This window comes from Trametes versicolor (assembly GCF_000271585.1).
Source record: "Trametes versicolor FP-101664 SS1 unplaced genomic scaffold TRAVEscaffold_5, whole genome shotgun sequence".
NCBI classification, from domain to species: Eukaryota; Fungi; Basidiomycota; class Agaricomycetes; order Polyporales; family Polyporaceae; genus Trametes; species Trametes versicolor.
The window spans coordinates 1,106,752-1,129,979 of record NW_007360325.1 but is presented as its reverse complement, the minus strand read 5'-3'; the positions used below and the strand labels follow the sequence as shown (position 1 = coordinate 1,129,979).

The window sequence follows — 23,228 nt, the reverse complement described above, 5'->3', positions numbered from 1 at the left end:
CAACAGGTTCACTCCTGCTTTCCAGTCTCATCCTCACTCACCTTCGCTCTCCGCTCTCCACCTGCTTCCCATCCACGCCATGTTCTGCAAAGCCACACTTCTCACCGTCGCTCTCGCCCTTCTGGCCTCTGCGAACCCAGTTGCCCGTGAGCCTGCCCCCGCGGCAGGGCTCCGGATTCCCCTTCACAGGCCCCGCTCTCTGAAGGACTCCGACGGCGTGTTTGATCACGCGAGGGCGGTCCAAGAGATCGTGAAGACGAAGAAGTGAGTTTCCGTGAGATTGCTACGCACTCAAGGCTAATCATTCATGTGCCACAGCAAGCATCGCCGAAATCTGATTGCCCTTGAGCAGAACATTGGTCGACAGGCGTTCCCAGAAGGCGCGGAGATTAAGCCCCTTGCGACAGTCCCCGCAAACTTCCAAAAGCGTGGTGCGGTGACGTTGAAGGACCAGAACGAGGACATCGAGTGGACCGGCACGGTGGGGATTGGGAGCCCTGCGCAGAGCTTCGTGATCGACTTCGACACGGGCTCGTCTGACCTCTGGGTCCCGTCTTCCTCGTGCAAGGGTTGCAGTGGGAAGACCTTGTACAACCCGTCGAAGTCCAAGAAGAGCAGCAAGAAGACCGGCACGTTCTCCATCAGCTACGGCGACGGGTCTACCGCCTCTGGGACTCCCTACACTGACACCGGTGAGTCTAGCGTGTCGTCAAATGCGGGCTATCTCTTATTCATCGCGTCCTACCAGTGACCGTCGGCGGCGTCAAGGTCACTAACCAGTATTTCGCTGCCGTAACTCAGGAGTCCTCTCAGTTCGCTCAAGATCCTGCGGATGGCCTCATGGGGCTCGCGTTCCCCGCACTCTCCAACCTAAACCACGTACGTACCCCTTTCTGCGCCTTTGTCCGCTTCATACGCTGACCTCCTCCATCCCTAGGACCCCTTCTTCTTCACCGCAGTCAAGCAGGGTGCGGTCAAGGACGGCGAGTTCTCGTTCAAGCTCGCCTCGTCCGGCTCGGAGCTCTTTGTCGGCGGCAGGAACTCGAAGCTCTTCTCCGGCGCGGTCGAGTTCCACAACGTCTCGAACACGAACATGGGTTTCTGGCAGATTGGCAACGCGTCCGTCTCCGTCGGCGGCAAGAACGCGGTCTCTGACTTCGACACCATCATCGACTCCGGGAGCACGATCATGACCGCGCCGACGGATGCGGCGAGCGCGTTCTGGAAGACGGTTACGGGCGCGAAGGTGTTCGACGAGGACCAGGGCCTGTACTCGTTCCCGTGCGCGTCGGCGCCCGAGGTCGCGTTCAGCTGGGGCGGGAAGAGCTGGGCGATCAGCGCGGATGAGTACGTGTCCCCACTGGCTGCTGCTGCGTACAGATGTCTGACTAGATGTTGTAGCTTCAACCTGGGCATGACCGAGCAAGGTTCTGAGGATTGCGTCGGCGCGCTCGCCGGAGGAGACCTTGGTCTTGGCAAGTCGACCTGGCTGCTCGGAGACACGTAAGTGGCCCTATTGCACCTCAACCTGATCTAGAGCGCTGATCATTATGATAGCCTCATGAAGAATGTGTACACGGTGTTCTCGACCAACCAGACTGCGGTCGGCTTTGCGAAGCTGGCCTAAGCTTGAAACTCACACCCGGGCCACAATCTCAGGGTTCGCTCAAATTTCAAGCAGTCGTATTTCTTGTAGCGCTATGGATTTTCGTATGTTCTGTAACACTTGCCCTTGTTGTACACTCCCTTAGATCTCCTGTGATGATACCCTTACTTTTCTCTGCTGAACATCGAATCTCGTCTGGCGCCTAGCGCTTATTGAATTTCGTTCGTCAAGCTCATCAATGTTTGCTTCACCAGTTTTCAAATTTAAAGCTTCACCTCCATCGCATTCTTTTACACGCTGACTATACAGTCCTCAGAGAATCTATGCTGACGCTGAACGGCTCCTCCTGGAAGCATTGAAGACAGTCAAGAGGGTCTTGGCGCGCCCATGTGAAACCGTCATAGGGTATGATCGCTTCGATCGCTCGCCTAACACTGTATGACGTTTATCATTTCGCAGGCTGTAGGCTAAACCACGCAGCGCAGGTGCACCGCGAAGCATAATGCGATGTGGATATACTGGCTGTACGCCTTGGTTGTGTTGGTAGAGCTCAACTGAAGTGTTCACAGAAGCTTACACTAGTACGTTCAAGCCATGGTCGGCATTGCATGCAATGACGTACCGCGAAACGCACATAAAGCTATTTAGTCTTGGAAGAACCCCGGTAACGCAGGAATGTCGCATCAACATTCAAGGGTCCACTAGCGAAGTAAGCGATGGTTCGCCGGCGTCGCTAGATCGATTGCAAAATCAAGCAGTGACATATAACTAGCTGTGCTGTGCAACATGCTCCCAATTTCTCTCTCCGTCCTTCTCCCTACCTTTTGGACGTTCACTCACCATACCCTTTCACGCTAGCGCTATACCAGGATGTTCTGCAAAACCACGCTCCTTACTGTTGCTCTCGCACTCCTTTCCTCGGCAACTCCGATCATCCGTGACGATACACTGTCATCCGTTACAAACGGCATCCACGTCCCGCTGCAGAAGCGGGGCTCCTTGAAGAGCGCAGACGGCGTCTTCGACTATGAAAGGGCCGTCAGGCACCTCGTCAGGCAGAAGAAGTACTGTGTTACCCCCATTCTGTTTACACCGACGGTGTTTCTGACTACTTAGTACTTCATTCACACTCGCACAGCAAGTTCCGCCAAAACCTCATCAACCTCCAGAAGAACCTCGGGGACGACGCACTCCCTCTCGGGGCCTCGATCAAAGCGCTCGCCACGCTGCCCACCCATTTGCTCAGCGGGAAGCGCGGCGCCGTCCCGTTGACGGACCAGTCGTTCGACCTCGAGTGGACGGGCCCGATCACGATCGGCAACCCCCCACAGAACTTCACACTCGATTTCGACACTGGCTCGTCCGACCTTTGGGTGCCCGCCGCGTCCTGTGCGTCCTGCGGCAGCCACGCCTTGTATGACCCCTCCGCGTCGTCGTCCGGCAGCAAGCAGAACGGCACATTCTCCATTCAGTACGGAGATGGCTCTACCACATCGGGCCTTCCCTACACGGACACCGGTACGCAGGGGTCTTCCACTGCCATCGCCCTTTGTTGAACAGTGCGTGTTCACAGTCACGGTTGGGGGCATCACGGTCACCAACCAGGTCTTCGCCGCCGTGACCAACGAGTCCGCCCAGTTCACGTCCGACCCTGCGGACGGAGTGTTCGGTCTCGGCTTCCCCGCGCTCTCTCGTCTCGGTGGCGTGCGCACAAGCTCTACGTTGTTTCTAATAACCGCCGTTGACTTCGCTTTGCACACAGCAACCGTTCATGTTCGCCGCCATGGCGCAGGGCGCCGCTCCCAGCGGCGAGTTCGCCTTCAAGCTCGACCAGAACGGGTCCGAGCTCTTCATCGGTGGCACAAACCCCGCGCTCTACACTGGGGACATCGAGTTCCACAATGTCACCTCGAAGCTCTCCGGCTTCTGGCAGATCGGCGGCGGGTCGGTGTCTGTGGGCGGCAAGGCCGTCGCCTCCGACTTCGAGGCCGTCATCGACTCGGGGAGCACTATCATCAACGCGCCGCCCGCCGCTGCGAAGGCGTTCTGGGACGCAGTTGAGGACGCACAGGTGTTTGACGCTGACCAGGGCCTGTGGGCTGTCCCGTGTGCCGCGGTGCCCGAGGTTGCGTTCAGCTGGGGTGGAAAGACGTGGACAATCAGCGCTGACGAGTACGTATGGTCTCGCGAGTGTCGCGCAGCAAGTTGGAAGGAGGTAGCTAACTTATTTTATAGCTTCAACGCAGGGCTGACGGACGTCGGCTCGACCTTGTGCGTTGGTGGTCTGGCTGGGGCAGACCTCGGCCTCGGGGAGGACACCTGGCTGCTCGGTGACACGTAAGTACTTCCGCCCTCTGTTTCACGTCATGCAGGTCTTTGACTTTGGGACACAGCTTCATGAAGAGCGCGTACACGGTCTTCTCGGTTGACAAGAGCGCTGTTGGCTTTGCCCAGCTTGCGTAGTCTGTGTTCCCCCACAGCAATTGGGGTCGTTGAGCGAGTATACCTGTGCGCAACTGCAATGCAACCGTCGCTCCTTCCCAATGCCTCGTGTGTGACATAGTCGCAGTAGTCTGCGCTAAGTGCTGTAGGAACCCCGAAAATTTGGCTCCGCGAATGTCAGATTAGCACCACCGCGAGGCTACAAGGAAACATCTTCATGTGTGACACCCGACTCGCTCGCGGTTCCTGGCTCGCGCGAGCTTCGCGGTGATCAAAACGTACAGAGAGATTCACACACTCACGGGCCTCTCCGCAGTCGAGTCCCGCAATTCAATACCCCGCACCGCAGTGCACCGCATCCCACGCCGGCAATCGTGTTCCGCGGGTTCACAGTTCACAAGGCCTTGCAGAACGGGCAACTACGATGCATAGCCGGGCCATTTGACGTTTGTTGGGAATGGGTATAGATCATATATGTCATATATGGTACGGTAGCTTTTTACTACTAGCTATAATGCTTGTACAAGGGGTCGATCCCCCACGATTTACTTTGCGACGGATCCGATCTCCCAGATCCGCGTGTCCCAGGCATTCCCGGGCGCACACAACCCACTACAGTGCGCCCCTGGGGGCCCCGAGTTTTCGCCGAGCACGTCGCTGCGGCGGTGGTTTACCGCCATGTGTCGGCCTGGGTGGCGGAGCCGCTCGCGGGGGTGGTGATCTGGTTGTTGGGGTCGGACTCCCAGGTGGTCGCACCGTTGTACTTGCGGATGAACTTATACTGGATGGCGGTGCTCGCGGGCAAGTTCACGGTGACTGCGGGAACAAATTGTCAATCGCTTCCTCTCGGAGGCGTACAGCAAGGAAACGCGACGTACTGCTCCAGGTGGGGTAGTTGGCGGCGGAGAGAATGAGGGCGTTGCCTGGCGACCAGTTCTGGAGCGCGTCGACGGAGCCGGTAATGTAGATGTTCTCTGCAAACGGCGTTGTCAGCATAAGTATTGCGAGAGCGTGCGTCGACCGAACACTCACCGCCGTAGACGGTCGTCGCCTGCACGTTGAAGGTGACCGCAACGGTGCCGGCACCTCCACCGCTGCCGCTGCCGCTCGTCGAGCAGGTGGCGGGGACAGCGAGGCCGGCGGCGCCCCAGCCGGCGTAGGTCTTGCCCGCACGCGCGTGGAACGCGGTGAGGGTCGCGGCGTAGCTCCAGGTGAGGTCAACGGCGGAGACGGGTGCACCGCTGGCGCGGCCGTACTGTTCAGCAAGGCCGCCGTCCGCGGGGGTGTACTTGGCGTTTACGGCAATGAAGCCGTCGGCGAAGGTGCGGATCGCGGTGGTGAGCGTCGTGTAGGTCGCGGACGACGAGGGGTAGGTGCCGACGACGACGCTGGAGGAGAACTGCTGGAAGAACGGCAAGGAAACGGCGGTGACGTTGAGGCTGCCGAGCTTGTCCCAGACGATGAGTGCGTCGTAGAGCTGCTCAGAGACCGCGATGGTCGTGAGGTACCAGGGCTGCGCAGACACATGAGGATCTCGGTGTTATTCGGAACCAGTAGCAGCAGGGATACTTACGTTACCGCCCTGGTAGCTGTCCTCAGGGTAGCGGCCGGTGGCAACAGCAGCGTTGGCAGCAATGCCCGAGTTGATGCTGTAGATGGAGCGGAAGGAGTCGACGTAGACCTTCAGGTTGGAGAGCGCCTTGTCCGAGCAGGGCTGGAACGTGTTGGCATCACATCCCGCGGCGGGGTCGAAGGTGTGGACGGAGGTGAGAACGGTGTTGGAGTCCTTGCCGGAGCGTCCGCCACCAGTGTTAGCAGTGATGTAGCCAGCGCTGGGGTTCCAGTACGACTAGGGAGGTGTCAACACGCTGCGTGAGGATACATAGGCAGCGCGGCACTACTGACCTGGAGGAAACAGAGGACGTTGGCAGCTTGAGTTGTGTAGCCACTGACGACCGAGGTCTGGCCGATGCGTGCGGCGAAGGTGGCACCCTCGCGGAGAGCGCGGTGCTGGACGGCGGTGGTGAAGAACGACGAAGAGTTAACCTCCTCCCAAAGATCGAAGCTACCGAGCGTGTGTTAGCATATGTGATCCCGCCATAGCGGCGGCAGGACTCACCCAGTCTGGTTCCAGTTGTTCTGAACATAGTCGAGGTCGAGCTTGATGATCGGCCAGAGGGTCTGGGTCACGTAGGTCGAGTTGCTGTTGTCGAGGAGCCAGTTGGCGTAGGTGATGATAGCGGTAGCCCGGAGAGCAGGGCCGTCGCGCTGGGGACGACCCCAGCCGCCGGTGAACGCGCTCTCGTCGATGTTGAACTTGGCCTCGCCGAGACCGCCGGTGCTGACGGTGCCGGACGGGTTGGAGACCTGCTGGAGGCGGGCCTGCGACGCCGTGAAGTTGTCGATCAGATTGCGGAGCGTGGTGTCCTCCCCGGAGGTGAACTGGTCGATGAGCGCCTTGAAGACGAGGGACGAGTCGCGCGTCCAGGTGTAGAGGTAGTCGGGGTTAGACGTGCTCGGGCTGGCGATCACAACACCGGACTGTCAAAGAGAATTACGTGTCAGTATCCTCACGCACATATGCACGGACACAAAACACTCGCCTTCGCGCCGGACGACTTGGAGCCGCCGGAGCCGATGTTGGCAATGACACCAGCCTTTGCGATGGGGCCCTCGGAGGCGACGTACGCGTCCGCAGCGCTAGACTGGGCGAACGCGCCGACAGCGAGGCCGACGATGGTAGCAAGGAAGGTGAAGCGCATGGTGCCTCGTGGTCAGACGAGGTTGGAGGAGAGCGAGGGACGGGGGTTGACGACGTCGAACGAGTCGCTGCAAGACCAGGGCCCTTCCTGCCCGGTATTTATATTGCACACGGACCGAGCGAGCTACCGCGCACATACCTGCAGCGGAGCCGATGACGAACGCCGTTGCATACCATGCGTCGGGTCCGCACGGTCAGGCGGACGTGTTGCACATGGAAGGCGGCTGACCTGGCCTTCACGGGCGCGTCCGGCGGGCGCACTCGCAGCGCGTGTTTGCCTAGTTGGGCGAGTCGGCCGAGAAAGTTGCAACGACACGTCCCGTTCGAGCAACCGAGAGCAAGGACGAGGCCGCGCATCGAGCGTATTTTTCTAGGCAGGGTCGGGCGCGTATGTTCTCGTGGGCGCCCCGCCATTGTCTGTAGTTTTCCCGGTGCCTCTGTGCGGTCGCGCGGACGCGTGCGCTGTCCAACGGCGCGGCGAGGCGCGTAGAACGTGACAGCATGGCGCGCTGCAGGCCAATCCGGGGCCGCCCTGGGTCCGACGGCGGGGCAGCGTAGAAGGCATAGCGCGGAGCGTCGCGCAGATTTTTGCTCGAGGGCTTCCGATCAGACGCGTTACCGTCTGATCCTTCTCGAGACCGCCACAGCGGGGAATGAGGAGAGAAACACATGCGCCCCGTGGGGGCACCCAGCCGCCGGCGGTACCGCCCCAGATTCGCGGTCGATCGCCCATCCAGGCCATCGTCACGCTTTTTACGCCCTGAGTAGCCGGATCCACCGCGCGATGGCGACGCGGACCCCTTGCTGAGCTCGCGTTTGAGCGCGGCGTGCGTCAAGCGCGTCGCATCTTGACGTACGCGTTGGAAGCGCCCTCCCCTGATTGCCCCGCGTGATTCTCAGTGTTCAGCTCAAGCGAACGTATTCCAAGCCCGCCAACTACGGGGCTGACGATTGCCCAGCGTACACTCAGTCATGAGGGCGCGCTGGGCTCGCCATATCCCACCGCCATCGCAACAGGAGGCAGAATATCGCTCACATGGGCAGCACGAATGACGGAGGCATGCAGCGCGAGGACCGATCCTTGTGATCGAGACTCGCGCGACCAGACAGCCGCTGTCAACTGTTTGCAACCAACTGTGGGTGATCGAGCGCGCTGTTCGACCGCAACGTCGGAAATCAGTGGCTGGCCGCTTGGCGGCGATCTTGACCACTCAACTTGGTAAGAAACCCGCAGGCGGGAGGGGCGCAATGCCTGCCCGCCCGTGCACCTCACTCCATGCTCGAGTGGTGTTGAATAAGTGGTACGTGAGCGGGTACGTTCGGAATACGCGACGTTGACGACGACATCATCGTGGGCCTAGAGAAAGTGAGACAATGCAAGTAGAGCACGTCGCACGATGCATCGATACGGAGCTGACACCTCCGGGTTTTCGAGCGATGAGTGCCCTATGCAGAAACTCCTGCTTCTCACAACCCCGCGCCGCCAAGTCGCAGTGATAGCATTGCAAATTCTAACCGTCGAAAACGTCGGTCTTGGGACCACCTCGTCGACGAATGACCGTCCGCCACCGAGCAGCTGTGACTCACTGTGGACGGTCAGAATCATCAGGGACGCCGATCGGAAGCCGCGCTGCGCGATTCCGGGGTGCGGGGAGCGGGGTGTCGGAGGTAGATCGCCCACGGGGAACGTGGGGAGGTGCGCTTCTTTGCGGCAGAACCTGCGGGGGACGCTGAGGCCACTGGGAGCACACGGCCGCAATTCCTAACAGACGCGCATGGCACGATTATCGGACACAGCGGGACAGCTACAATGACAACATACACGACCGCGGCGGAGCAAAGTGGGGGCGAATTGTCCGAGCAGAAAAACAAAGCTACAAGATGACGAAACCACGCGTGTCAGCATAAACCTGAGCGCCGGGCATGGGGGTCAAGACCAACCACAAATCTGCCAACCTAGGAGCGCCTGGCCCTCTCGCCCTCTCCGTCCTGCAGCTGCGACAGAGTCTCTTCCAGACGCAACGCTCGGTCCGCGTCACAGATCTCCTCCCACTCCGGGTCCGTGCTCATGTAGCTCTTCGGCCGGTCGCGCTCCTGCATGGGTGCTAGCCCGCTCACGCCGCTGTCGCGAGTAGCACGACTCGCCGCCGACGCTGCGCTGTTGCGAGACCGCTGCGACCGCAGAGCGTCGCTGATGAATCCGGCCAGGAGCAGCGTACTGCCACGGGTATTGCCGTATGCCGGAGGAGGGGGTATAGCGATTATGTTATCCTCGACGTCTCCAGTACCTACGCCGCTCTGCGCAAGCGCAGCAGCATACGTCGGGAGTGGTGGCCGGTTCCATGGGGCGAAGGCCATTGCAGGTGCAGCCTCGCGCGACGGCCGACGCGACCGAGGTAGGATCTCGCCCGGGTGGATGTGCGCGTACCGCTCCGCGCGCAGTCGGAACACGGAGCGCTCGATGAATATGAGCTCCGCGAGCGCAGTGAGACCGAACGCAACGTGTACGAAGATCTGCGAGGAGATTGCGGACAACCCGGCAGTTCCGTCGTTCGCGTCAGTGCTCTCCACCGCGGGTGCTGGCTTCGTCTTCTGCATGCGCTGGACGAGGATCACCCAGCCGGCGAGTGTTCCACCGAACAAGCAGATTTGGAAGATGAGGACGGCGAGGGATGTGAGGCGGAGCCCGCCATAGGTGGGTATTCGTTTCGGTGTAAGGAATGAAATGAAACTGCGTTTGCCGGCAGTGTCTGTGGATCCGTTTGGCGAGGAAGGACGAGGAGCTGCGTTCGCGGGCGTGCTTGACCCTGCTGCTGCTAACGCGTTCGTACCTGCGGCTGCAGCTGCCGCCGCCGCCGGGCCCTCTCGGTCGGCAGGGTGGTGGGCGGGGAGGGAAGTGGTCGAAGCACTTGCCTCGGACGCGGTGTCCCCACGGTCATGTAAACCCTCCACGAAGCCTATCTCTCCGCGTTTCGACGGAAGCGGGCCTGCCTGTGGCCGCGGTGGCTCGTCGAGTTGCGCCTGGGTGGTGCTGGCCTCTGTGGCGGCCTCAGTCGGTGCTGTCACTGTCATTGTCGGTGTCGGGGGAGCCTCGGCCAGCGGTTGGGGGACAGGTAAGACGCTCGACGCCATTGCCGATAACGAGTGAAAAGTTATGCGTGCGTCTGGCACTGCCGACACACCAGCATAAAAAGCGGGACTGGCGAGAAAGCGAGAAGGAAGAGGCGAGCCCGGGGAAAGAGAACGAGAGACGAGGGCAGAGCAACGAGGCACTGCGCGAAGCCTCCGAGTGCATCATCCTCGAGACACTTAGCGTTGCCAGGGCCGCTCCCACCCAAGCGTACCTTTCTATCTTGGGAGCGCGCTTCGGGCGATTGGTAAGCGGCATCCAGCGATATACTTGATCCCATTGGCTTCTCGCCCATCCCATCTGATGGCGTTTCGTAGCGTCTTCGGCCGCAGAGTGCTCGGGCGACGATTGGCCACGCATTAATGATCACTTTGGCGCCCAACGGTCCGATTCCACCGGGATGCAATGAGACTACCACTGCCAGTACCTGGCAGAAGAGTGATTATTAGTTGCGAAACACAAAGACGGTCCGAGACATACCACTCTGCTTGGTGGAAAGGGAATCTTCTCGGTGGAGTCTGGCAGAGATGTCGTATCTTTGATTTGAGGTCGCCTCGGTCCGAGGCAGTACCTGTTCACAAGATGATTGTGTTGAGGAGGATGAGACATGATGCAAATGCATGAGGCCCCGAGTGCAAGACGAGGCGAGCGTGCGGACTAAACGTGAACAGTCACTTGGAGGTCTGAGGCCTGAGGGGGGAACAACATGAATTGCAAAGAGAAAGTTTCGGCTTTATGTACAGCCAGTACTGACCGGTCTGTGCTCCGATCCGAGCTACAGCGGCCTCCAAAATTTACTGAATCGAAGCATGTGAAGGACAAGAACAAACCATCTGAGAAGCAAACCTAGTGGCCGGAGGCTTCTCGAGTGGCGCGAGGTGGCGCGTCGATCTCGAATGTGTTATTCGGCTCGAGATCGTTCCTCCCGACACGTCTCCACTTTGCGTGTGCTATCGTTTCAGGAGACATCGGGAGACAGGGCCGCAGAATGTTGCATAGAATCTCTGCCACTTGAAGCCTTCTCGCTTATACCGCAGACTTTGAGGGGAGCGATGAAGCAGCGTGTCGAGACTCGAGCGGTGTGTGCGCGAGCGCTCTAGTATGGCTTGAATAAAAAAAATGAAAGGTAAGTACGAATACACAGAAGCTAGCCGATGAGTCCAAGATCAAGAGTATCCTAGCCAAGTTGGCGGACGCGCCCGCCACACCGTCGCCGATCCTTCGACGACGCGTCGCGCGCGTTTGACGCGCTCGTGATCGTGTTCGGCTCGATCGGGATGTCGTGGGTCAAGTTAGCGCCAGCGCTCACCTGGTCGATCGATTTCTGCGAGCGAATATTGGCAGTTACTGCTCACACATACAACTACACGCCTAAGATATCTATGGAGACGCGACGTGTGAAATAGGGTTTGCAATACTGTCAAGAATAAGTGCATCGTGCAAATCAAACAAATACAGATGGGACATCGGACGAAGGCAACCAGCGCGACCGTTCGGAGTCCTGCACCGTCGCAAAGGGCACAAGACAAAGTGAAATCGCCCCGAATGAGCCTGGATATCGTTTCAAGAAGCCAAATAGAGTGCATGGACAGACCGGCTGTGGGATTGATCAACCATCACGAGAACTGCAAGTGGAAATGGCCGAACGCACCGAACATTGCTCCTCGAACATACAGCTGTACAACCTCAAGACAAATGGTTTCCGAATCGCCGGTTTAGTTTTCTTCTGCGCTGTAGTATCCCGAATCTTCCGCGTCATCGAAATCCAATCCCTTTGCGCCGTCCTGGGCTCCGTGAGTGGATTCAGAATATCGTACCACGACCGGGTCTTCGTCGCCTTCGCTTGCGTCGAAGTACTGTTCGGGCTCATCGTCCGAGTCACCGTCGCTGGCGTCAAAGTACTCGTCGTGTTCACTGTCAGTGTCATCCGACTCGTCGCCGTCGTGCACGGAGAAGCGCTCCGCATCCGCGTCATGCGAGTCGCCAGCGTAGGGGCTACCGGTAGAATAGTAGCCATGCTGCTTTCGAAGCTCCTTGAGAGCCATTAGTTCGTCCTCCCCGGGCCCTAGGATCCTTGTGTACGACCTGCCGTAGTACACAACGTCAGCTCGACATCCAGAAACGAGCTCTCAATGAAAGCTAGGGCGTACTTTGTCTGGGTCGTGAAAGCAAGGTCGCCAATTGTTTGTTTCCAGATTGAAAGCCGCGCACTGGTGTTCTTCCGGATGTGTTCGAACCTTCGTGTCGTGTCGAAGATGATGTCCTCCGGGATGGAGGTGGGTTGCCTCTCCGATGACCAGAATCCTCGTGGAAATTTGGGGTCGCGAGTCACATCCTGGTTGCTGCCGTCGTATTGTAACAGGAAGAACCAAAGCGGCGGGGGCGCCTGCTGTGCGGCCCCAACGCCAATTCCCGTGGCGGCCGTCTCCATGTATTCTACGACCTCCGTAGCTACATGATGCCCTGAATAAGCGGTCCAGATACCAAGATATATACTAGACGCACCTAAACCAATGCTCTTGAATCCTACAGTAGATAGATCCGGCGCCGAACCTACTATTTTCGAAACGGCGTCGCCATGGCCCATGATGTGGTCGACTTGCACAAAGAGAAATGTCGTGCCCACGGGAATACAGGAAAACTGGTACCTGAGCGAGGAAATTCCGAAGCGAATGAATTGCAGCGTAAACGGCGTGTAAACTGCTCTTACTCACCTCTTCCACTTCGTCCCAGCCGTGCCCAACTCCACGTCGACGCACATCTCGCCGCGGTCCGATTCGGGAACGTTGAAGGGTTTGACCATCCTCATTTTCTGGTCGAGAGAGTGCTCTCCTTGCGATGTATCCGGGGATGGGCCGAGCCAGGGAACCACCTGCGGTATCTCCGGGAAGGTTGTGACAACTTCGAGTTTCATATTTTGGGTAGACACGATGGTCCAATCTTCGCCGCGGTCGTTACGTCCCACCCACGCTCCGAGCGTATACCGAGGCAGATCCCGGGCTTCTTGCCAACATTGCCATGACATGCGCCCAGGCATATGAACAATATTCACCGTGAGGTCGAGTAAAACTTGAGATAGCCAACAGTGCACGACAGCGCCTGCGCTCGCTTTGGCAACGGAACGAAGAACTGAAAGAATTGTCAGTCATTACACATCCGGCCACATGAAGTTGCGTACCGTCTAGTACGCGCATCCTCTTCGCATACGTAGCGGGAATGAACGCCTATGCGGATTCATGTTGAGCGTGGAAACAGTGCAGGGCCCGAAGTGATACTCACTTCACGATTGTTCGCTGGCTTCAGCATGAGATAATTCCGAGCCCATTTCACGCGGCCTCCATAGCGGTGATCGAATACGAGTTCGCCCCACTCAAAACCGTATTGTACGCCGTAAGTCTGGATGAACAAAATGATTGTTGGTGGGTACAGCATGCTCTATGCAGAAGTCCAACATACCCAGTACTCGCTTTGAGCCAGTAGATGACGCGGCCCCATCGTTTCAAGGTAGTCGACCGCCATCTACGCATAAAACAGTTAGGCACTCGAGCTCCTCTTAACATCGGAAACTGGGCAAGGGGTCACGTACACACATCTCCGCCGCCTAAGGCTGGGTCGTTAGCTGCATAAGGTTAATTGAGCGTCAATGATACATACCAGTTGCAGATATGCACGAAGCTTGCTTACTCCATGGAGGGGACGGATATAATCCTCGTACGGACAGTGATAGTCTATGTATCCTGGTCAATGCAGGACTCGATGATATTCGTGACAGTGCGGGCGTACCTTCGGTCACAATGTACGAAGGTTCGCCTGGGCCACCAATACGGGAGTAACCCAATATCCTCAAGATGTACGGATGGCTTCGAACGGAGGTAAGCGGTCTGCACAGATCCGTGTGGAAGAGCAAGGATTACAAAGTCAGCTTGCCGGATTTGATCGCCTCCACGAAGCGGTCGGTCTCGAGGTACGTATGAACGATGACCTGCGAGCCCGATAGGTCGCCAGCCGCCCTCACGATTGCACGGTAACGGATGACGCGTCCCGACGGCTCAACTGGCGAGGCTATGCGAAAGTTGTGAGCTTGTCCGTCTTCTTGCCGCGGAACTACATCGTGGATGGGCTCTATAAGGTCGAGGTTTTCTTCGGCGAAGAGTCGGAACTAGGAGCCAAGTGTTTATTTAGCACAGTAAGCGGCGGCGTATACTAGGTTCTCTCACCCTGCCGTCGAACGTCGCACTGTTACTGAGGCGCTGCGCTAAATCTAAGACGGTAACACGGATGCTTCTTGTCTCACTGATGAGGACAGCTCCTACGTGCGCGGAGTCCTCGACGTGCTGCAGGACTCGGCCGTTCGTGCTCATCAATGTGTCCATGCTATTCATGATGTCGATACCTGTCTGCATCTGGGAACACGACGTGTTTGGTATTATGATGGCACATGTAAACGCTAGACTTACCATGAATCTATTGTTGGCATCGTCGAGTCGGGTAGCGAGATCTCCGACCTCCTTTGCAATTTTTGTGTACCCTAGTAGGAACCTGAGAGCACGCATCTTGTGCCGGCGTTCCATGACGCCCTCGATATTGCGCAGTGTCCTTGCGAGCGGAGCGTGATATGTTAAGTAAAAGAGGACACGAAGGTAACAGAAATGTACCGGAGTAGTAGGTCGACATGTTCTTTTGTCGCAACCGGGTGGGAGTCGGTAACACCCTCCTTCAATTGGTTGTAGATCCCCAGCGAGAAGGACGCCGCTCGTTCAGCGAGCGACCTGCAAGCATCGTGCGAGTCTCCAATATCCTGAAGGAAGCATCGTTAGTCCTATGCATATATCGTGATAGTTGTCGGGCTGACATACCTTAGCCTTTTGGGCGATGCTACAAGCGAGCTCGAGCGCAAGGCTCAGCCCTGGGACGGGTATCACGGCTGATGCGTCTTTTGCTGCTCGTAGGGGTATGAGCAGGGACTCTATGTGCGACATAGTAGGAGTTCAGCAACGGCGAGAGGGTGAGGTGGATGCGAATGCGAATGCGTGGTATTGAGGGCGGCCCACCAGGAGGGATAGGCGAGGCAGCAGGGTGCGTCTGCGGCAGAGGGCATTCCAGTCGAAGAGTTCGTACAGAGCTTATAGTTTTCCCCGTCGATCGCCATCCAACTTTGGAGAGGCTGCGGCAAAGAGACTTCATCAAGTAAGGCAGTCAAGGAGTAGGTTTGCATGCGGGAGTTACCATCTATATCCTGTCAGATCGAACCACGACGTGAGACGGCCTTCTAGGGTTTCATGATGCATGCCTAGACCGCCCATCGACAGTGACCAGAAAAGTAGCGAATTGCAGGTCTTCAGCCTTGCGCTGCGAAGTTGATATGATTCAACTGTCGACCTGATAAGTAGATTTCACAAGGCGCCGTCATACAGGTGGTGACCGCTGGACGCAGTGCAACCGTCAGGTATTTACTACAAATTAGCACAAGTCAATCAGCGATTGATATACGTGGTAGGAATATACGTGGCCCACCAAGAGAGATACGCCGCTAATGAGAGAAGGCGGCGTGGTGTCACGGTGCCATGGGGTGGAAACAGCCGGACTGAGGACATCTACACCGCCATGTGTGTTTTGGTATGTACAGTCCCAAGTATCATACCATGAGCTGCAGATGGAATAGGATCGTCCATGATTAGTCCTGACTGACCGGTGCAAATCGAGATGGGCGAGTGAACGTTAACTACGCCTGTTCGAGAGAAACACGTCTTCGGCGGAGTGTGAGAAAAAGGCCGGTAATAAGCGCTGTACAACTCCGAGCCGCAGTTACCGACGAACGTTCGTACCAGTCCCCGCTGCGCATGGCCTGCAGGGCTGGCCGAATTGCTGCAACCAACGCGATGGTAAAAGTCTATTGAGGTGTTTCGCATAGCTCCATATTGAACGACGGCCTATCAAAAGCCAGTATTCCGAATAAAAGTTATGTATTACATACATCTAGCTACTATGGCTCCTGAGGTGCGACTACATGAATTATTCTCCGGCTCACCGCCCGCGTCAGTTCACTAAAGCCTTCTCCATATCCTCGTCTACCTGAGAATACACCGCGATCAGCTGCCTGCGAGCGGCATCGCGGCTCGCACGCGCCTCCCGCTCAACGGCCTCGCAGTGCGCTGTGCAGTTCTGCACCCCGGCCGCGAAGTTGGTCAACTGTAGGAACACCTCATGCTGCCGCTGTATCATGAACTGGACCTCCTCTGCGGGAGAAACCACGCATGTCAGATGGTGCCCTAAATTTGGCAGGGATTATTACTACGCACGCTTGATGCCCATGGCGAAGTTAGGGCCGCCGTACATAAGTCGGTACAGCGTCGCGGCCTGGAGGAGACCAGTGTTGTGAAGATTCTCGTACGCCTCGAGCTCCGGGCGGGTGAGCAGGTCCCAATGCGGCCGCAACGAGTTCAGGCACTCGTCGTAGCAGGCCTGCGCCTCTTGTGCGCGCGTCGCGGCCTCTGCGCACGGCGGTGTCAGAGCTTCGGCGGCGTGGTCTGCCAACTAGCTCTTACCGAGGTACGTTCGGTTTCGGCTTTCTTCGTCGGAGAAGATCACCGCGAGCTTGCTCCGGTTCGGCCCACAAAGAAGGTCTACGTTCTCCTTCGCCTCCTGGTACAGGTGATGCGCAGCTTGTACAGCGCGGCATGCGTGCTGGAGCGCCTTGGTGGTGGAAAGTGTCTTATCGAATCGTGATACGTCAGTACGTGTAAAGTATTGACAGGTGGTTGACACGTACGACAAGATGCATGCCGTCCCGCGCTGCGACGGTCTTCCGTGCTCGCCGATACAGATCTGGGTCTTGGGAGGGTCCAGAGTAGGTGCTGATGATACTACAAGTTGAATATGTGAGCAAAGGTCTCCGGGTGACAAAGCTATTGGTACTCACCTGGGGCTGCGCAGCGATTCCGGCGAGACGGGGCATCCACCATCGAGGACAAGCAACAACTTGTCAAAGCACTCATCAAGCTGCTCCGCGACTACTCGCGTCTGTGCAACCTGCACACATATATCTAGCCGCTGACGAGAGTAGGATGTATGATGTGCACTTACCGAGCGTTGTAGCTCATCCACCTCCGTCTCGAGCTGCTCCACGGTGCGGGATGATTCGCCGAATGGTGCTGCGGAGGCCGTGAAGTCCGTGGGGTACGTAGAGGCGGGGGCGACCGAGTGCATGGAACGCTTCCTTAGAGCGGGGAGTGACATCGAAGATAGCCTGCGCTTTGGCTGCACGCTAATGCGATGTGTTAGTGATCGCTCTCGTCGAATTTGAGCCGTATGCCTCACGTATTCCGAACCGCCCCACGTCTTTCCTTCGCTTCGCGCAGTAGCGATTGGCACGTCTCCAATGCCTGCACTTCGGCAGGAAGACGCTGTGCGGCGTCGTCCGCGGCCTTCCACGCCTCGTACAGCTGCCAGACCGCCGGACCAAGTGACGAGCGCAAGCTCGGAGATGTCCCATAGCCAGAGTCTACGCTAGGAGCGCGCGCGCGACCTTCAGCAGCATAGATGTCGAGCTTGAGCTGGAGAGGTTGCTCGAGTGCCTCGATCTGTGAGCCCGAAGCGTCGGCTAATGAATGATCAGATGAAGGGGCCATGCGGAGAAGGAGTGCTGGGGGAATCGACGTCCAAAGGTCCAGGTTTGTGACGAAGAGCGAGGTGCAAGCAGCGGCAGTTATGTATAGCAAGCACAGGAGGGCACTTCCCCGTTTCCCGTACATAGCCCAGGACTCGGGCCCATTTGAGCAGGTGAGAGCGGCGACATATCGAAGGCAAAGTATAAACCACAGCATATCGCAGGAGGGTGTAGATAAGCTAGGGGTTCCTCGCACGTTCGTGGTCGTGACGCGTCTATTGGGCTTGCAGGCTTGGCTTCGATGACAGATGTAGAGAATGCTGCTGCGTATGCAGCGCTCCGCGCCAGTGGAATTCCCGCAGATGCTATGAATAGCGGTAAGCCTACGGTAGTATGGCGGGACTTAAAGTTAGATCATTAGGGCCATGGCGAGCACGGGAGGGATGTGAGATTCGAATAGTGCGTACCTCGGACTCGGATGTGTTATTCGACCTACTCGCTGTAGACTCGCCGCTACCAAAAGCAACTGCCAGCTTTTAGGCGTATGCGAGTGACTAAGAGGATCTCCGGAGGCGCAAGCAGAAGTCAAGGGGGCTCTTCAATAGTAGTACTGATAGTTCAAGTTGAAGCTTGCAGACGGTGACCATTCTCAGCTTCACCTGTCGGTGGGGCCTGCCAGAGAGAGTTCGGACTTTGTCAAGCCATGCTGTACTCGTAGAAGCTGTTGACTGCGGAATAGAGACATATGAGTGATGCTGCAAATGCTGCCAGGAAGACAGCGAGAAGGGAGGAGGAGGGAGTACCGGAGTGAACGAGGGTTTCCGGGGTCTGTGCCAGACTGCTGCCGCCTCCACGACGAACGAAACCGGAAGGGTCGATGACGCGCCGCGTAGAGCGCCCACCTACGCCCACAATCCCACCTCTCCCGGTCCCCCACCACAACACTCTTCGACTACCTCTGTATGCACCTAGACTCTGGCTCAATCGTTCATAGTCGCTGCTGTCTCAGCACGGAGGAACATTTTCCACCTCCAAAGCGTCGGTGATAGGAATATACCCGCGCCTTGAACCTCAGGCTCCGACTTCTCGGACGGCACGGATCAGACACCAGTCTCCGAGTCGAACCCACACTCGGATTCCGCGGCGGCGTCAGGGGACACGTTTTGGAACCTAGGGTCTGTGTCCTAGAGGTACGTACTGTGCCACTAGTTTTGATCATCCTACTGAAACACTACAGGAGCCAATCTGTCAATCAGTGTCCAGACTAGTATAGAGCGTCCGCGCCTTCCAAGCTCCCGCGAAGCACGAAGCCATCGGGGAACAACGTAATCATGAACATAGACACCCCTTCTGCGGCTTGCCGAAACATCTTCTGCTCCGGCTCACCCCTTCGTATTCCCGATGAAGATGTGTATACCCTCCACAAGCACCCTCTCCCCGACATTCAACAGTGGGCTCATGCCCGCGAGCAACTCTACCAGGATTATGCGCGCGCTATGAAGTCGATCTACAATGCCGCCGCCCCCATCAACCAGCGCCTTCCCCCCGAAGTGCTCATGCGCGTCTTTGCCTGCATCAGTCCGAAAGGGATGGGCGATATCAGGCTCATGCACGTTTGTCGCTCCTGGCGCGCCATCCTGGGCCGGACATCCGAGTTCTGGGTCGACATGCTTTCCCTCCCCAAGGTGTGGGCCATCCCCGACCTCCTGGAGGCTATTCTACTCCTCTCTAGTTCTCGCCCGCTCGCGTTGCGGGCAGCATCCCCTGATGTGTATTCCTCGAAATTCATGATACCCCATCTGTGTCGCATAGTCGACCTAGCTATAGCCTGCACCAACACGGAATTTGGCCAATTTTACACGCTGCTCCCGGAAGGCAACTTCGTCAATCTCGAGCGTCTGCGCCTGATATCCCTTGGGGGCGCGAGCTCGACCCCGCCGGCGTTTGAGGAGGAGACGGAGAAGTGCGCGGACGCTTGCCTCCCGCGTCTCAGGCACCTGGAGTTGTCTCCCTGTTTTGTCGATGATTATTTCGTGGTCGCCTCTATCACGAGCCTTTCGGTCCTTGCGTCGAACCACGGTCTAACCTGGCTCTCAAACGAAGCGGTTTCGACCCCACAAGCTCTCCTTCGCGCTCTGAGACGCTGCGCTCGTCAGTTAGCGTCACTTCACATCCAGTTCACACTCCCTACCAAGGGCTGGGTCCCCCCGGAACACTGCTCGCCGTTGGACCTACCCGCCCTGCTTGAACTCTCCGTCGAAGACGCACTCCCTGATCCTGTGGAATCCTTTTTAGCGGCAATAACTATACCCCCGTCGTCGTCCATCAGTATCCTATGCGAGAGCGTAGCACCCCTGGTCCCCCTTCGCGATATTCTTGGTGGCCATCCTGGCGTCGCCAGCCCTGAAGAGCTTCGCATCTCACTCGATTATTCGGCGCTAGATGTAAGGACCTTGACCGATGGGAGGGAGCTGCTGTACCTGGGACTCTGGACTCGGAGAGCCTCGGCATCGACCATTCCAGCAGTCATCGCGCACGTCTTAAACCAAACACACACGATCACGTCGGCCACCTTCGACTGTGCGCGGGACAGCGGGATATCGCAGGAAGAGGCGCTATCCGTCCTCGATAAATTCCCCCACCTGGCCCGTCTCACGATTGCGTACGCCGCCGCGACGACATTCGGCCCCACGCATCCCGCGGATGGCCTCGTTCTCGTCTCCGCGCTCGCCTGCACGGGCTCGACCGCGGGCGCGGTGGCCTGCCCCGCCCTGGAGGCGCTGACCATCACCGGTCTCGGTCGCGAGGCCTTCCTGGAGCCGGAGGCGTTGGCGGAGGTCCTCGCGCTCGTCCTGGGACAGCGGCGTGCGGTCTTTGGTCGCGTTCTGGGCGCGCTGACGCTGGAAATCGACCTGCGCGCGGATCCGTACTACTCCTATGAGGGAGACACGGCACTCGCGGAGAAGTTCCAGAGGGTCATTCATACGCGCCTGGAGGCTCTTGTGGACAAATTTTCCGTCAACAGTCGTTAGACGACGTCTCGGTGGACTCGCCAGCTGGAAGGACGTTCTGCCTTGCGACCGGTCATGGACATTCCGGTAGGAGTGCCAGACACATGACCTTGTTTCTCTCTGTGATATGTTTGTTGTCAGAGCTCGGACCCTGTTCTCTCATCGATATATGATGTCAGATAGGTTTCTTAGCTGAGCGCCCTGTTTCGTTTCTCTACTACTATACCATCCGATTGTTTCGATATCTTTGTTCAGTTTGCACGCCGTCTTCCATCCTCGATACCCCTTGTATCCATCTACGCCCCCCCCCCACACATTGCAGTACAAGTACCCCTGGCAAAATCTCACACTTTCCAGGTGATAGCGGACATCCTGCTCTAGTCGTTGGGAGGACTCCTCACTTTGAAAAAGGTCGAATTCGGAGGTCGCCCGTGGGAATGCGGACTTTCAATTTGGTGAGGATCTGAAACAGTCGCTGCCACAGACGGTCACTCCGTCTCTCCACTCCATCACGATAACACTCATACGAGCCCTTGTGAGTATTGTGAGCATGTTCAGCATTTTTTCAAGTGGCATTGAACTTGATCTGATGGACTAGTACTAGCGTTGGTGTCGAGCTCTCGATTTTACTGGATTCGAAGGGGTCTGTGCCTTAATGGACGCCTGTGCTTGGCAACCCAACACCCTAGACGACGACTCAACGTTGAACAAACGACTGTTCCCGGAGCCCTTCTCCGATTTCACTGAAGTTTGTGCAGGAATTCCAGCTGAAGATACGATTTTATTCGATGGCGACGCTCCTCTGAGGCTCAGATCTTCCGAAGTCGAGAGCGGGACCCAAGAAATCAACAAGCATCATCTAACCAACATTTCTTCTCTTGGAGCCATCCGCAATTCCGTCCTCACTATCTATCATCTTCCCACGGAGATTCTGTCGTACATCCTGCTTACCACAGGTCGGGCATGGGCCTCGACGAAGGCCATCAGGATGCTGCACGTCTGTCGACATTGGCGGTCCATCCTCATGCAAACCTCCGAGTTCTGGGCAGACATGCTCGCCTTGCGTGGGACCGCATTCACAAACAACAAACGCGAACTCGTAAATATTCTTCTCGCCCGCTCTGGATGCCAGCCTCTTCGATTGACCTATCCCCCTCGAGAGTTCATCTTTGGGGTGCCGAATCTGGCTGTCGCGCCGACTCTTGCGGCGCATTTGCACCGGGTAACCGATCTCCTCTTGAGCAACGGGTTGTCTACCAGCGATATCCAATCGCTCGCGGACGGGCGTTTTTCGGGCCTCAACACCCTGGATCTGACTTACGCCTGGATGTGTTCTGGAAACCGAGTCCCGTCCCTCACGCGCGAGGACCAATGCGCAGTGGAAACCGCTTTCCCTCGTCTCCGACACCTTACCATCCCATCCATGCTCTTCCCCTACTTCTCAGTTCAGTCAGTGCAGCAGCTTTATATTCGTAAACCTTTGTGCGGCAAAGGACCTCGACCTCAAGATATCCTCGACGGCCTCACTCGCTGCTCAGAGCCGCTCCGCTCCCTGAACATTGACCAATGTGTTCTACCCGATAAATGGCCATCTTGCACGGTCCCATTCCCTGTCCTCACCGAACTCACATTGGAAGATTCGTCCTCGGAGAGAATCGCGTCCTTTCTGAGGCTCGCTTGTCTTCCTCCTACGACACACATCGCCATCCATTGCCCGCAGCCGGACTATATCACCCCCGCGCACGAGCGGCTCCGACATCTTCTCCCAGAGAGCATCAGCGCGACCTTCGTGGACGCCGCCGACGAGCTGCGCATCCACCACCGCGCAGCGTCCGAGCCTGCCGTCCAATGGGTCTCTCCGGCCCGGTGGTGGTACGAGGTGGGCATACAGACGTACCAGGGAGCCCGCGAGCTCCTGGCAGTCACGTTCGCCAGCCTCATCGCAACGGAGGTGGCGCCAGATCGCCCGAGGCCCGTAACGTACCTTCCCCGTTTGTTCTCCGGGGTCCACTCGATTACGACGCTCCGCCTCGACCACTACGTCGCGGGGCCCGGCGATTCTCCAGCGATTTTCAAGTTGGTCGACGCGCTCCCCCTGCTGGCCACGTTCCCCCGCTTGGTCTGCCTCAGCCTTGGACCGCCGCGAGGCGACGTGCAGTACGAACGCTTCATCCGAGCGCTCGCAGCCACAGAGCCGTCTTCCGGTGGCCTAGTCTGTCCCGCTCTGGAGGAGCTGGCTGTGGTGAGGGATGGACACGATGCCAAGTTAGACATCGAAATCGAGGCGGCTCGTGGTGGACCGGCGGCTTGCATAGCAGCTGCACTAGAAGAGCGCCAGAAACGCTTAGGACGTCCGCTCCGGTCTTTCGTGGTGTCCTTGCTTCCCCTGGGTAACGCATGCTGTCCCGTGCCGGCAGACGTCAGTCAAAGAAAGCGGCCATGCGAGTACGACGAGAAGTTGCTGGAGAAGGTGCGGGTCCTCTACACGGGGCGTTTGTCCAACTGCGTGGAGAATATCAGCGCGGCGTGGTTCCGCCCCTGATGCGATTGCAGAATGCTTTACGAGATTACCCACGGATGCATAGTACGATGTGCTCTAACTATACCCATGTAAATATGTACTGTACAGAACCCCAGTCCGTCCCCATAGCTGGCCAAAGGCGTCAGCGACC

The 23,228-nt window shown here is 57.7% G+C and overlaps 8 protein-coding genes across 8 annotated transcripts; 4 read left to right on the top strand and 4 right to left on the bottom strand.

Annotated features, from left to right (window-relative positions):
- The first annotated feature begins 25 nt into the window (after nucleotides 1–25).
- On the top strand, nucleotides 26–1,741 carry TRAVEDRAFT_147373 (acid protease). The gene is made up of 6 exons (XM_008039571.1): nucleotides 26–264; nucleotides 319–692; nucleotides 749–879; nucleotides 938–1,347; nucleotides 1,402–1,503; nucleotides 1,558–1,741. The coding sequence occupies exons 1-6, from the start codon at nucleotides 80–82 to the stop codon at nucleotides 1,625–1,627; spliced, it is 1,272 nt and encodes a 423-aa protein (XP_008037762.1). The 5' UTR covers nucleotides 26–79; the 3' UTR covers nucleotides 1,628–1,741.
- A 723-nt stretch (nucleotides 1,742–2,464) lies between these two features.
- TRAVEDRAFT_166755 (acid protease) lies at nucleotides 2,465–4,142 on the top strand. The gene is made up of 6 exons (XM_008039570.1): nucleotides 2,465–2,670; nucleotides 2,745–3,124; nucleotides 3,180–3,310; nucleotides 3,369–3,778; nucleotides 3,842–3,943; nucleotides 4,000–4,142. The coding sequence occupies exons 1-6, from the start codon at nucleotides 2,477–2,479 to the stop codon at nucleotides 4,067–4,069; spliced, it is 1,287 nt and encodes a 428-aa protein (XP_008037761.1). The 5' UTR covers nucleotides 2,465–2,476; the 3' UTR covers nucleotides 4,070–4,142.
- A 359-nt stretch (nucleotides 4,143–4,501) lies between these two features.
- TRAVEDRAFT_28580 (glucoamylase G2) lies at nucleotides 4,502–6,850 on the bottom strand. The gene is made up of 7 exons (XM_008039038.1): nucleotides 6,652–6,850; nucleotides 6,168–6,589; nucleotides 5,954–6,113; nucleotides 5,622–5,897; nucleotides 5,081–5,561; nucleotides 4,927–5,022; nucleotides 4,502–4,864 (listed from the first exon to the last, which is right to left on the bottom strand). The coding sequence occupies exons 1-7, from the start codon at nucleotides 6,808–6,810 to the stop codon at nucleotides 4,719–4,721; spliced, it is 1,740 nt and encodes a 579-aa protein (XP_008037229.1). The 5' UTR covers nucleotides 6,811–6,850; the 3' UTR covers nucleotides 4,502–4,718.
- Nucleotides 6,851–8,765: 1,915 nt separating this feature from the next.
- Nucleotides 8,766–9,881, bottom strand: TRAVEDRAFT_121128 (uncharacterized protein; the record flags this gene model as incomplete). The annotated part of the gene is made up of 1 exon (XM_008039569.1): nucleotides 8,766–9,881. One exon carries the CDS (start codon nucleotides 9,879–9,881, stop codon nucleotides 8,766–8,768), a length of 1,116 nt encoding a protein of 371 aa, XP_008037760.1.
- A 1,773-nt stretch (nucleotides 9,882–11,654) lies between these two features.
- TRAVEDRAFT_46699 (uncharacterized protein) lies at nucleotides 11,655–14,918 on the bottom strand (the record flags this gene model as incomplete). The annotated part of the gene is made up of 15 exons (XM_008039198.1): nucleotides 11,655–12,024; nucleotides 12,090–12,390; nucleotides 12,445–12,587; nucleotides 12,654–13,068; nucleotides 13,118–13,163; nucleotides 13,219–13,335; nucleotides 13,396–13,458; nucleotides 13,526–13,540; nucleotides 13,594–13,667; nucleotides 13,723–13,799; nucleotides 13,854–14,098; nucleotides 14,157–14,342; nucleotides 14,397–14,535; nucleotides 14,595–14,737; nucleotides 14,796–14,918. 15 exons carry the CDS (start codon nucleotides 14,916–14,918, stop codon nucleotides 11,655–11,657), a joined length of 2,457 nt encoding a protein of 818 aa, XP_008037389.1.
- Nucleotides 14,919–15,852: 934 nt separating this feature from the next.
- TRAVEDRAFT_64462 (uncharacterized protein) lies at nucleotides 15,853–17,733 on the bottom strand. Its single transcript, XM_008039568.1, has 7 exons — nucleotides 17,257–17,733; nucleotides 17,023–17,203; nucleotides 16,859–16,968; nucleotides 16,709–16,802; nucleotides 16,485–16,650; nucleotides 16,239–16,430; nucleotides 15,853–16,175 (listed from the first exon to the last, which is right to left on the bottom strand). The coding sequence occupies exons 1-7, from the start codon at nucleotides 17,688–17,690 to the stop codon at nucleotides 15,976–15,978; spliced, it is 1,377 nt and encodes a 458-aa protein (XP_008037759.1). The 5' UTR covers nucleotides 17,691–17,733; the 3' UTR covers nucleotides 15,853–15,975.
- Nucleotides 17,734–18,876: 1,143 nt separating this feature from the next.
- Nucleotides 18,877–20,816, top strand: TRAVEDRAFT_71477 (uncharacterized protein; the record flags this gene model as incomplete). The annotated part of the gene is made up of 1 exon (XM_008039567.1): nucleotides 18,877–20,816. The coding sequence occupies one exon, from the start codon at nucleotides 18,877–18,879 to the stop codon at nucleotides 20,575–20,577; it is 1,701 nt and encodes a 566-aa protein (XP_008037758.1). The 3' UTR covers nucleotides 20,578–20,816.
- A 395-nt stretch (nucleotides 20,817–21,211) lies between these two features.
- Nucleotides 21,212–23,098, top strand: TRAVEDRAFT_46696 (uncharacterized protein; the record flags this gene model as incomplete). The annotated part of the gene is made up of 1 exon (XM_008039197.1): nucleotides 21,212–23,098. The coding sequence occupies one exon, from the start codon at nucleotides 21,212–21,214 to the stop codon at nucleotides 23,096–23,098; it is 1,887 nt and encodes a 628-aa protein (XP_008037388.1).
- Nucleotides 23,099–23,228: the final 130 nt, after the last annotated feature.